The sequence below is a fragment of the Sparus aurata genome, chromosome 23 (assembly GCF_900880675.1).
Source record: "Sparus aurata chromosome 23, fSpaAur1.1, whole genome shotgun sequence".
NCBI lineage: Eukaryota > Metazoa > Chordata > Actinopteri > Spariformes > Sparidae > Sparus > Sparus aurata.
In genome coordinates, this window is record NC_044209.1 from 9,811,554 (window position 1) to 9,825,744 (window position 14,191).

At 40.4% G+C, this 14,191-nt stretch overlaps 1 protein-coding gene across 5 annotated transcripts in view; it reads left to right on the forward strand.

Moving 5' to 3' along the window:
- The window catches only part of LOC115575431 (protein shisa-8), a 111,125-nt gene that overhangs the window by 39,112 nt on the left and 57,822 nt on the right, over window positions 1-14,191 (forward strand). For 3 of the 5 annotated variants that reach the window (XM_030407497.1, XM_030407498.1, XM_030407500.1), the window contains one exon: window positions 9,566-9,696. In XM_030407497.1, coding sequence (XP_030263357.1) covers window positions 9,566-9,696 — 131 coding nt within the window. The remainder of the gene's footprint in view (window positions 1-9,565; window positions 9,697-14,191) is intronic. The other 2 variants (XM_030407499.1, XM_030407501.1) reach the window with 1 other exon arrangement.

Genomic DNA, 14,191 nt, shown 5'->3' on the forward strand with positions numbered 1-14,191 from the left:
ATTTTAAAATATTTTTAAACTTAAACTTGCACCCACTTTCAATGTTGTCACTTTAAAAAGTTTCAACACATTGTACTTGTTAGAGTTATAAAACGAAGATAAATGACTGATGAGCACTTTGTGATACTGAAGGAATATTTTTGTGTATACTTCACAGGTATTACAAAGTGGACTACTTGTGCCTACCTGATGATATAGTCTTAAGCTATATTCTGTGGGCAGATCTAACGGTCATATATAGTATAGTTTACTTTAAAAGGACTTTAATTTGACAAAGTAATACATCCAAAACATAACTGAACTATAGGAATGCAGGCACACTTGTTGAAATTATATTGTCGCAATGAACATTCTAATAAATGTGGTAAAGAAAGACGCAACTAACTCAGTAGAGTTAACAATAATCCAATCAATCCAGCAATAATCCACTGCCACAATAGTTCATAATAATCCACAATAGGCCTAATATGTATTAGTGTTGTTTAGCACACTTCACATTAGAGACCTATAAACTGAGGACACAATAAAATAATCCTAAAGTAATGTTACGTGGCAAATATTAAACAGCAGAGGAAGTCCATGATGGAACAGCAGCTGGAGGATACAGCAGACATGACAGACATCTGCCTAACAACACACCCTCCCTCCCAAATGTTATGCCAACGAACTGGACCTGCTATAATTCACCAAAACGGGGGTCACTGCAGTCAGTCTTATGGCATTCACATGTGACATATACATTTTATTTTAGCACTTTCCTAAAGCAAACACTTAAGATAGCTAAAGGTCCACCTCCATCCCACATCATGAAAACGAATCTTGCCTTTATCCTGTGAGTGTTTTTTTCCATCTAGTTTTTCTTTTTTCTGAACCAGATGAATCCCTTCGTTTTGATGCCATGCCGTAAATGACCAGTACCGGCGGCTCAGCGCAACTTTCCATGCCTTGCTTGGTAGCACTGGTCGTCATAGCAACGCGGCACGGTAGACACCAGATATGACTAATCAGTAGAGAGCAGATCTGGCCAATCAGCGCGACAGGTGCCAGGTATTTTTCACACCTTTTCCATTGGGTCACTCCTCAGATATTGAGACTGGACTTGCAACTCGAGGGGCCCCCTAGTGCTGCAGAGGCCCTTTTCACCTGCATAGCCCGCATATCGCAAGAAACGGCCCTGCCTAGAATGCCAGTATCCTGCCAAGACTGACGCAGAAAATCCAACCCAAGTTCTTCATAAAAACATCCACAAGCAGCGTTCGCAACTTCGTCCACAAATCCTTCACAGGCTTGTACCGAGAGAGACCGGGAACGTCTAATATTTTACATCACGTAACACTCCACTCACATGTGGCCAATAAAACATGGTTAATACATGTAAATTGCTACAAATTGTTACACAGAGCTCCTTAACAGAAAAAAAACAGACTCAATGATCACTCTATAAATATTATTATGTCCTTTTAGACTGCATTAGTTTAAGTGTACTGCAACCAAAAATCTGTCAATTTACTGTAAATTATATATCATTAAGAGTTTCTGTTATGCTATGTTTAACGATGCTAACACTGGAAATCTGGGTATTATATTGTTGGTCTGTCGGGTCCAGACTTAAATATCTCAGCAATCACAATGACGGTCATTCAATTTTACACAGACATTTATGGTGCGTTGAGAATTTATCCCACTGACTTGGAAGATTCTTTGACTTTTTGAAGATTCCTCGGCTGTGCTTTGTTTTTAGTGCTTCGTAGCTAATGTTAGCACACTGACAAGCTAGTATTAGCTGGTTTATTATGTTCTTAGTTACACCTGCTTAACATTAAAATTACATCCTTATTAGAATTGTCATTGTTAGCATTCTAGTGTTAGCGCAAAGCATTGCTGTGCCTATGCTCAGCCATACCAAACTGGTAGCTTGACTGTTAACCAAATCAATAAATTACCTCAAACAATCTATCATCTTGCCCTCCAACTTATAAAATGCCGTTTTTTCTTTTTCTTACACGAAGAGCTCAAAGATACCGATGTGTTTGACTTCTGCACCATTTAATTGCTTAAGGGGAAACTGACATGCATTCATACACACACAGACAGACACAGGCAAACACTACTGTCTGATTTCCTCTGGTGCCTTTGATACCCTAGAACAATGTATCTTAAATACTCTTAAATGTCAGAGGAGAAGTTCCCCTCTTCCCATCCTTTCTCCCATCATACAGTAAAGAAAATGCACTTGCTAGGGCCGTTTTAGCAGCCTTATCTTTCTCTTCTGCTGAAGTCTGTTTAGATTTAGAGGGCAGAGCTTAATAAAGACAGTGTTGAGTTGTCGCAGCCTGATCAAGTGCTACATGTTTCAGCCCTGAGAAGGTTTATACTGCGTGAATATCAGCGCAGTTTTCAGAAGCTAATCGTTTCTCCTATAAACGTCTGAATGATCCCTAATTGCGCCCGACTGAACAGATTCTGCCATGGTGGATGTCTGGCTCCACTGGAAGCAATTACCACACATATTCATCCTCGTCCTCAGTCAGCGGGCTCAGTAAAATCAGCTCTCTAAAATCAAGTTTTGGGGGATACCAGGAGTGGCTTGTAGTGTTTTGTGTTTTCCTCCACTGCATTATTTAGGCCAGTCTCAGTCGAGACAAAGCTGAGCATGTGGTGCTTTAAGCCTGCCAGACTGCCTGGTGATGATTCTTTGGACTTTTCCAGAAGTTCCACCGAACCCCACGGGATTAAAACCCCTCTGTGGCGGATATTTTCTGGCTTCTGCTGAATCATTTGTGTTTATGAGCTTTGTACCGTCTCTGTGCATCAGCTTTTTTATTCATTATTCAACTCATATCCTGTCTTGCATTACAGGGAAAATCCATATTTTTAGTCATTTAATTGGAAATGAGGCTCAACGGGCGCCGTGTGGATGCAGGCTGCGTGAAATTGATTAACAATAAATATACAGTTCAAAGAATAACACTTCATAAAATGTAAAAACATATATATATGAGATGAAAAACAGTTCTGAGGTGACAAAAGTGTGACAACATAGACTGAAAGAATGAGAAATGGACATTGCTTTAAGAGTCACAATGTAATTTGACATAAATGACTCATACAAAGATCAAAGTAGTGACTTTGCAGTGTCAGACTACATCGGGAAGTATCCCAGCATGCACTGTGCAAGAGGCGAGGTACACGCTGGACAGTAGCTGCTCAGAAGCCACCTGTTGTTCTACCTAATCCAGGTCATTGAGACAGTGACTTTGAAACAATGCCAGATAATAAAGTGTGGCTGGTAGAAATAGTAACCCAACAGAGGCAGAGATATCCTGACCTTTACTCTCTAGTACTGGTCAAGCTTCATAAACAATATATCCTACATTTCCCATAATGCAACCAATAGTGTGATTTCTGGTAAACAAATTGGTGACACTTTATGATAACCATCATGAGTAAATGGTGCATTTATAGTTAATTGAACTTTAGTTAATAGTTATTTGTACAACAAACAATAAAGAATTTATAAACAATTTTTAATCACTTCAAGTATTATAAACATCAGTTGAAACTTGCTTAATACATGGCATATTACTGTTACCAAACTAAGGTTTAACTAAAGTTTAATTTACTATAAAATTAGCATTTATAATGATGGTTACTTAAAGGGGTTATTGGGAATTTCCCCTTTAACTGTAGCATAATGCCAGCTTTTATACTGGTTGAACATATCTGTATGGAAGCCCATTTCCACCAGTCAAAAACCGAAAACCAAGCCTTGAATTTCAAAAGTAATCCCCCCAGGGTAAATCATAATTATAGGATAAAAAGCCCAAATTATGAGAGGAAAGTAATAATTATTAGATAAACAGTCATTTTTATTTGATAAAAAGCAGAATTCTGAGAACAAAGTCAGAATTTTGAGATAAAAAAAAAATCATTATATTGATTTTTCCTATGGTACCTGATTTACCATGGGAATGTTTTTTTTTTTCTTTACCTGCAGAAATGGGCTTCCATATGTCTTGTAAGTAAATTATAATAGATTATATAATATGTTAAGTTTGAGGTTTTCTGAAGTATTCACACCCCTCTTGAGAGATTGATGAGGACGTGGCTCAGGAACATCACCTCAGCTTAAGCGGCCTAGTTTCAAATCCAGTGAGTGCACGCAGTGACATGAAACAACACATTTCAAAGAGAAAATGTGTTTAACCTGTCGTCTCATAACACGCCCGACGCTTTCGCAAGGGACGGCATCTGAAAAATATATTTCTTCATAACGAAGACGGCAGAGCAGAATCAGGTAGTATTTTCAACTTTGGTGCATAACAGTAAACACAGTGAGAGAAAGGAGAAGCGCCCAAACAAGGAACGTGGTGTGCTTCTGTGTGCATTGTTGTGTGTGGGCCTGCAGCATGCTGCATCGTATCCTGCCTTATATCTGCGTCAGAAGTGTGTTTGCTGTTTGAAGTTTGCTTGATGTCAACACTTAGAGCACCCACCCTTATCATGAAAGAGCCAGATGTCCCTCGGCATAAAGACTGGGTGGATGCTATTCTGATCCGGGATTTACACGGCGTTTGAATCAATACTTAAGTGGTGCAGATTTGCTTTGTGTTCTCCACATTTTCAGGCATTTAGCCGGGCCTTTATCTTACGCGGCGTAGTAGATTGCTTGATTGCAAATTGTACAAACATTTAATGCTTCGCGTGAGTGTGTTTCTTGTGTGTGTGCTTATAGCTGACTCTGATGTCTTCGTATCATTTGTAAGAGTGCTAATATTTTAAGTTGAAGTAGTTTATGTGACAGCTTCCTCAGGGAGGGGGAAGAGAAACTTGGGGGAGGACGGGCTGAGAATACTGACGGGGGAAGAAAGAAAGAAAGAAAGAGAGAAAGACAGAGGATGGGGAAAATAGAAATTTGGCCAAAGGGTGAGAGGCTGAGATGGTTGAGAGAGACCAGTTGAGAGAGTGCAAGAGAGGCAGAACCAGAGGACTGAGAGGAAAAAGAAAGAGTGAGGGGCGAGGAGGCGATACAAGCGGCGATAAAAGGCTCGTGGCCACGAAACAGGACAAAGAAGGAGGGGAGGGAGGAGATAACAGGAGGGCGGCTGGAGTCAAACACAGAAAGTTGAGAAGATAAGACGGACGGGATTAGAAGAGGAGAGAAAGAAAGAAACGATGTTTGCAGGGAGATGGAGGGTGTCGGGAACAACAAGTACTCAACAATAGCGCTCCTAAACATTCTGGAGGGGGACGAGGGGAAGAGACACAGAGCGAGTGGGAGGGGAGAGACAGCTTCAGCTCGCTTTATTACCGCTGAGAATGAGAGGGGAGGGGAGGAGAGTGGAAGACAAATGAAGTACTGGAATGGAAGCGGACAGATATTGATGAGATGAGAGAGAGAAATGGATTGGCGAGCAAGCAGAAAATGTAAAGAGTGTGTGTCAGTGGAGCACATGTGTTCCTGTGGCAGATACCGTCCATAGCGTTCAGGTCGACGACGCGTTTATGGGTATTTATTGTCCTTGCGTGCCCGTCAATGCACCAATTTCCCCTTTGGAAATCATTAAAGCGTCATTTTTCTTCTCAGCATGGGCCTAATTTCGAGCGAACGCTGTCCCGATGTTAACCTTATCCATGAGAGGTTTTGCTGAGCAGGATGTTTCCCACATTCACACCAGGGGAGCTTCCCGGCACAAGCGCAGATGACTGCTAGTCGCTGTGCAGCTCGAAGTGTCACGGAAGAGGAAATAAATACCAATTTCATTTCGGATTCCTCCTACTTGATATTTTTGATGCATCTGTGCAGCAACATGAAGTCTGCATTTGAAAGACCAACACTGCTCTTTCCTCTAAACAGCATCAATGAGCACTCCATTGGGTAGAAATGTGATTGTACTGTATGACTGTAAGGGCAGCATGTTCCTGCCTTGTCAGTTACTTTGTTTGCTTTTGTCTGAGCTGGATACTTCAGAAATTCATGTATTGATTTTACGCCTATAAAGACAAAAACTGAACACATCTCTGGCTCGTCTGCATACGTCTGCCATAACCCCCACCAAAAACACTATGACCTTTATTTCCTTTAAAGCAACCAACCTCATCACCAAAATACACGTTGGCAATGTATGTTTCTGCAAACTATGGATATGTCGAAGCACTCATGTTGGAACTTTCTTTTATGTTCAAGTTTCAGAATGCTGTGCTTATGGTATGGTTAGATTTAGGCACAAAAACCACTTGGTTAAAGTTCAGAAAAAATCATGTTTTGGCTTAAAATACCTCTTTTAGTTGCCACAAACACAGCTGAAGATGTCCCGACCTCCAATCAAAAATCTAAGTTTTTTTGGTCACCACAAACACGGCTAGAGACCTCCCAAGTTCTCGTTAAAAAGACCTGGTGAAGATGTCCTGACTACCTCTCACAAAGATCCAAACATAGACAGATAGAGGTCTCCTTAAAAATATCCATTTGTGTCACGCATGCATATGTTTGAATGGCATTGGTCTGCCACAATATTCACTGGTTTGATGTTTACATCTGATATAAGGGTCGGGTCATACATGTACACATAATATGAACCTGATATGACACCTTTTGTAGAATTTCAGTATGATATAGAATAGCAAATCTCAATTGAAGTGTCTGCTTTGGAAATGCACTTAGATTTTAAATTCTCCAGTTCATACAGTAACACAAGCGTCTTATTTTGAGAGCGAAAGAAAACCTTATACAATTGTTTTCCTCGTGGCGAGCAAACAGACTTCACATATAAAATTGTTGGAGTGCCCCTTTAAGTAATTAGATGTTATACTATGATATATTGGCATTGCTATGATGGAGTCACACACCAGGCATGAGACCAAGTACCAAAGCAATCGTAGCGATGTCGATATATGTTGACCCGGCCCAGACCGGCTCCCATTTAGTGTTCCTGTTATTTTGTCCCTTCAGTTTGGAGCAATTTACACAAGCATCAAAAAAACAAACAAAAAATGAAATGCTTTATTCTTACATGAGTACTATTGCAAGTCCACTGTGAATTGCATTATATAATACAGGTGTTCATGTTTTAATGCTGGCTGCTCCTGTGACCACAGGCAATCATTTCACAGCAGGCTAATAAAAAGTCAATTGCTTGACTGCTTTTCAGAAGGTTTCAACAGTGAGATTAACAGTGAGGAAATATTTATGGGTCCCCCTTGATAGAAGCTCTCGGGTCTCAGCTGATTTGTTTACTGTGCTGCTGTTTTTTCCTTGTCAATGGGAACATGTTGACGGTGAGAAATTTGCTTGTTTCTAGCCCTCGTTAATGTGCAGAAATACTGGAAAGTTTGTAAAACCGATTAAAGTCTTTGAGGTCAGCAGTGGAAATGAAGTTAAAACTTTTCATATGAGCAGGAAAAATGTCTAGCAGGTGTTGATAATTTAGGTTCCATATTTTGTGTTGTTTTTTCATTTATTTTATTGAAAACAGTGTTTCAGTAGTGGCAGAAGCAAATTTGGGAGCTAATACTCTAAAAGGGCAAGTAATATCCTGTAGTTTCCACCGGAGTTGTTTCCTGTAGCAATCAAACTGCAATCACACATATAGCAATGATGCAGCGTTGTATAAGACACAGTAGTATATATGAGTTGAACAACAGCTCAGGTAAAAACTTAATTTTCCTCTACTGTCTTGCACGGAAAGAATTAATCCATTTTAAATGAAAGCGAGGAAAATGTCCATTGTTGCTTTATGATGTGTGAATACAGGTTAGACCACAATAAATGGTTCAACAAATAAACCAGTTATTCATACATAAGATATAATATAAAATAGACTAATATATCATTTAAACAAACTGTTTAAAACATCACACATTAGAAACAAAGCCTTTACTTTGTTTTCAGATTTCTACGCTTGTTTTGCAACCCAGATGGCAGAAAAAAAAATCATCAAAACTGTACAACTTTCCACTTGTTGAGGATGAATTGTATGTCTCGTGTGTAACAATGCTGTCCTCTTGCTTGGGTTAAGTTTAGGCACAAAAATTACTTGGTTAGGGATCATAAAAGAATCCTAGTTTGGCATAAAATACCAGTTTCCCACTGAAACATTTACGGCTAACATTATATCCTGACGACTGGGCTGTGTTTTACTGTTTGATGTCTCTCAGGAAGTGTTAGCATAGCGGCATAGCATGACGATCTTCAAACACTTTAAAACAAATCTTTTTTCTAAGCTCACCTTCATTAACACCCCACTGTTCATCAATTCCAACCATTTATGAATAAGCCAGCTTCAATTATTAATTCATTTTAGTTATCCATTAGCCATGTATCCATTATCCTACTTTTAGGTAACTATTAAACATATTTATCTTTCACTTCTAGCTATTAACAGATTATCCATACTTTCAGTTAAAATCAAGCCTATTTTAATTGTTTATCCATAACTTCTAGCTAACTGTTCCAACTGCTCATCAATGTCTTTGAGCTATTTTAACAACTCATGCGTCAGTTTTAGCTATCTGTTAAACTTACTGCATGACGTTTAGCTCACAATCTGTTTATCCATTACTTTAGTCATTTTAACAGTCACCCACATTACCTAGGCTATTTGTCTGTTAGCTATAGCGCTTGAATGTAACTATTAATCCATTACTTTAAGCTAACTAGACATAACTCAACTGTTCATAATTGTCTTTTAGCTATTTAACAACTAAGTCCTACGGTTTAGCTATCTCTTGAACAAATTAGCTACCTCACTTCTAGCTAACTATCTTTTTATCTATTACTTTAGTTATAACACCAGTTATCCATGACCTATGTATCTGTTAGTTTTCCATTTTAGCTAGGCTAACTGTTTTAACAATTTGTCCGTTAGGTGTGGTTATGCCCTATCTATCAACGACATAGCCAACCATTAGGTAACTGTTTTAACAACTTTCTTTAAGCTAGCTGTGTAGACTCGCCTGCTATAGGCTATTTGAATAGAACGAAACTGACAAACCCTCCGTCTTGTACCAAACACAGCCCGCGTCCTTGTTTACAGCTGCCGGTTCTGTGTGCTTAAATCTGCATGTTGCTGGGCTTTTTCCTGCCTGTGTTCCAGTTTTGAGGAGGCATCAGAACTCCTTCAAAGGCATCAAACAATAAAAGATGGCAAGAGGGGAAGTTGCTTTATATTTTATAAATGATTGATGCTCCCAGCTGGCAAACATCCAGAGACTCCTTTTCATCCTCATCTCCGCTGCGCTGAAGTCAATTCTGAGCGTTTTCAGTTTTTATAGACATGAACAATCTGTTTCAAACTTTTTTCTCAGGTATAGCTGTATAGCTATTTGTTTTTTTTATAATGGATATAAGTATTATGTCCACATGAACTTGAGCATCTTTTTCTACCTTTCATCAGCACTCTCAATCCATCACAAGTCTCCCCCAGCACTTCACTTCACTCCCTTCAGCCCTCTTTGTTTTACTTTGTGTCGACACTTGGGATTGTTTGGTTTTGTCTGCTTTTCAGTCTTCATGCAGGACCCTTTTATAAAGTTTGCAAATTCCTTGTTTTCTTCCTCCCTCCAGGACTCTCACAGAGCTTCTGAAGCAGCCTGGGGAGGCAGGAGTAGTGGATGGACCTGGGGTTCATCATCCTATAGGGACCAACGGCATCTCGGCCAGAGCACTCCGCTCCAACAATGGTCAGTCCTTCATGAGTGAGTCAGAGCATCTGTTTGAGTTTGCATGCAAGCACACTGAGTTGATGTAAAATAAGACATTTTACAGATATCCTTTCATGTATACACTCATGTGTACTCTAGTTGTGCAGTTCAGATCAGTTCAGACATGTCTTAGAGCAGTGTTACCTCCCTGTTAGATGAACTCAGGTAGGTTAGCCCTTCATCAACACCATCATGTCGATAGGCTATCCAATACTTGGCTGACTATTTCAACTGTATGATTTTAGCTAGTGACCATGTATCACTTACTTATAATTATATAGATTTAACAGTTTATCGATTAATTTAGTAATTTCAACTGAAGCAATGACATTTATTTGATCTTTTAGCCATTTAGCCATTACTTTTAGCTAGCTAAGCCTCCATAATCTTTTGATTCTAGCTAACTATTTAAAAACTGTTAGCTACCTATCAACTTTTATTCCATTAGACAAGGCTACTTTAAGGTAACTATTTCAACTGGTTATCGCTTTCCTGAAGCCAACCATTTCTCCTTTAGGCTACTCCACAATCTTTCCACAAGCTCACTGTAAACTGGAGCATTGCCCAAAAGGGTACAAGGACTTCCTGTCCGACTGCAGTTTAAGACTATGTTTCAGCATTTGTAGAAGGGAAACCAGTGGATGCTGTGGTGGACTACGGCATTTTAACATTTGTATGCATGAAACCACTGGATATTTTTGACAGGAAGTCAGGATGTGTCTGGCAGTATTTATAAGAACAACCATTTTATATTTTTGATGGTAGGTCAGGACACCTTAAGCCATGTTTGAGGCAACAAAACCCGATCGTTTTGATGAGCTACCCTCTAAATCTAGAGGGATTCAGACACTGGGGGCCGGCTTAATAAGGAGCACTGGGACAAGGTTTTAATATCCTCTGTGACACACCTTCAGGTCCTGTAATAACCTCACAAACACACACACAACACTCAGTGCTATCAGCACTAAGCTCAAGGGACACAGTAGACTTAGTTCCTCTGAGAAATGTGTTTTCATTCATACACACACACGCACACGTACATATAACATACCCATTAGATACACATACAGTACACGTATAAGAAGTACAAGAAGTTCTCCCCTTGTGCCCACTTACAGCAAAACACTTTACATACTCTCTGTTTTATGTCTCTCGGTGTAGCACATAACACAGGCACACATGTGTCATCCATGGAAAAGTGGGCACGGGGACACACAGGTCATAGTTAATTAAGATGTAATTAGCTGTGTTCCAGCTCCAAACCCACAGAGGGAGCGCTGTGTGACCCATCTGTCTCCCTCTTTCTCTCGACGCTTTGACCACACAACCACACACACACACATACACTCACCCAGTGCACACACACACACACACACACACACACACACACACACATACATGCTCAATATAACCCCGTGCCTCTTCAGTGGATTGAGACTCAAATTAGTGGGAATATTTCCTGAGGGCTCATTTGTGACAAGAGTGATGGGACGCTTTATAGGACAAAGGTCCATGTTGCCTCACTATTCGGTCCCTCTCATCTGGAGCAGCAGGAAAATATGGGAGCCAGCCTTTGGCCCAGATGTTTTCGAGTATCCGGATTTGTGTTACTGTGCGGTGTCGCATGTCTTTTTATCGCAATACAGTTAAAGAAATATCTGGTTACCCCCTAAAGCAGGCGGGGAGCTTTGACATATCGATAAACATGAATCAGTAAAGAGAGCGCAGATCCAAGCGAGGACACCAGATGTTTCATATGATCTGGCTCATATATAAATCATTACGGTGTTAAGTTTAAGTTAAATTCTCTCATTTCACACTGTCACAAATGCACGCACTTACACATGCAGTATTTATCCACACATACAGTACAATCAGAAAGGGAAAAAGCAGAGGTTTCCTGCTTTACTTTCATCTTCCCACAATAGCGATAAACAAGTTTCTGGCCTCTCTTTCACCCCGTACTGCGCTTATTAGCACTCTGCTTTCTTCATTCCTACTGCTGTTCCCTTGGACCTTCTATTTCTTTATTCCCCTGCCATTTAAATCCCCCTATTACCTCGTCGACTTTCTCACATCGCTCTTGTCCTGGAATTTTTTGGTAGTCTTTAACATGCACATAGATAGGATGATAGTAGTTTAAGCATTTTAGTTCATCTTTAGCATTTATTGTGTGCAATATTATTATGTTTTAATGATTGTTTTTAAAGTCTGGATGGAATTCATGACAAAAAAGTGAAGTTATGGCTCCATCTTATCCCTAAAGATTTTTGTTTGAGTTTTGTTTAATGCGCAATTTCTCATTTCCATTTAAAAAAAAAAAAAAAAAAGCTTTTTCTCTCTCTTCTTTCTGCTGACTTTAACTTTATGATTAGGTGTTACGACATTAAAGGCTGTAAAATTCCAGCACTTAAGCTATAGAAGGTGGAAGAATTATTTGTGAGTATTATTACCACTCAGGGGAGCGAGAGAAGCAGGCGGAGAAGGAGGGATAATGAATCCTGTAGTTAAAAAGATCATAAAAAAAGAGGAAATTGCATTGGGAAAGGTGTGAGAGGCGTGGAAGGAGGGATAAACAGGACGGACATACGGAGGAGAGTGTGTGTGTGTGTGTGTGTGTGTGTGTGTGTGTGTGTGTATGAATGGGGGTATGGGGCGATCACAGTCGGTGCGATAGGATGAAGCCATCCTGATCCTGCTGTGTCAGCCGTCGACACATAATCACCTCTTAATTAAACACATTTAATCCTCCAGGCCACTTAGACGCAGAGAGGGAGACAATACAGAGAGATTTCGGGTGGTGAAGGAGACAGAGGATGGCAGAGACATGGGTTGAGATGTGGACAAATGTTCAGCACTTCACGGGTCGGAGTGAAAAAACGTTTCGGGGGGGGGGGGCGAAAACACTTTTCCCTTTTTTCCTGGTGTGTTACATGTGACCTCACAAACACACTGGAGAACAGGGAACAGTAGAAAGCAGCATGAACAACGATGTCTTGGTATCCCTCTTTCAAACCTAACGCTCTCTGAAAAATGCTTGATTACTGCTCGAACACAGGCAGATGGGAAAAGTATTAAGGCGTCAGCATCCAGCACTCATAGCATCAAGCTAACGGGGGAGCAAATTAGCGTGTCCACCCAGGTGTTGTGTTTTCATCACTGCCGGTTGAAGCTGGAGCCTATAAATACCTGTAACTACTGCAGGGTTATTTGACTGGGAATGCCGATTGTGCTGTTTCCCACTTTAGACAAAAGCCAGATGTTTGTCGGTATCAGGTAGACAGAGTACGGCGAGAAGTGGCAGGAAAAGCAGTGGGATCCATAATATGGCCTCACAAAGCCGCTAGCATTGCATGTTCTGAACTTGTAGGTTCATGCAACAGTTATGCTGCCTGTTGAAAAAACATTGACAAGAAACTGTCAAATTAGTATATTTCCTTTACATTCGTTTGGTTTCTAATGGTTCTGAAGTAGAAGTGTGTTATTGGAGAGCTTCTTGAGGGCCACATTTACTCATTTAGGCTTATTTTGTTTTGCAGTAAGTGAAGCTGTCATTTCTTCCCAGAAGCTCTTTTCAAAACACATTTCTACTTCAGAAAACATTGACAACTCAATGAATACGAAGGAGAGCGTGGATTGATATTTGTTTCTCGCGTACTGTCAGATTTAGGCTTATTTTGACAAACCAAAGCTGTCAATTCTTCCTCGAGGTTCTTAGACGCACTTCAGAAACATTATACGCTGAACGAATATAAAAGAAAACACAGATTTACGCCTCATTAATGTTTTCCAGACAGAATATGCCTTAATGACCGATTTAGGCTTGTTTTGACGGCTGCACTGCAGTAAATAACGCTGATATGGGGAATGAGATAGTGGGAGGCCACCAGGCGTGATGGCAGTCCTCTGTTTCTCTTATTTATCCACCTTCACTTGATGACTCACATGTAGTGTAGGTTTAAAACATCCAGAATGCATATTTTGTATACCAGATTATGATCCCTCTATTGCCTTCATTGGAGAAGCTGAATGTCTCATAAACAAGGCAGTCTTCATCAACAGCGAAACATACACTTCATATTTAGCTGTGAGGACAAAACCACCTCGGGCATCGGCGCGCTGTGGTGTGCGACAGGACTATGAATGCAGCTGATTGGGACGAAAATACACCGAAGTCTGAGCCCTTCTCCCTAATGAAGATGGCAGCGAAATCCCCGTGTTTCCTCTTCAAAATCCTCTCCTGCGCTCTCTTCCAAGGCGGATGTATATTTAACATGACATAAGAGATGAACTGAGGGATATGAGTGGCGAGATGCTGAGCGCAAGGGGCTGGCATATTTGACAGGAAAGATGGCGAGGGAGAGAGGGGAAAGAGAAAAACCCAGGGAGGGAGAATATCGAGGTCTCGCGACGGTAACACCGAAACAGGAAGACAAGATTTTCTCGTGTGGCTACGAGAGAAAAGCTGACGTGATGGAGAGAAAAGCGT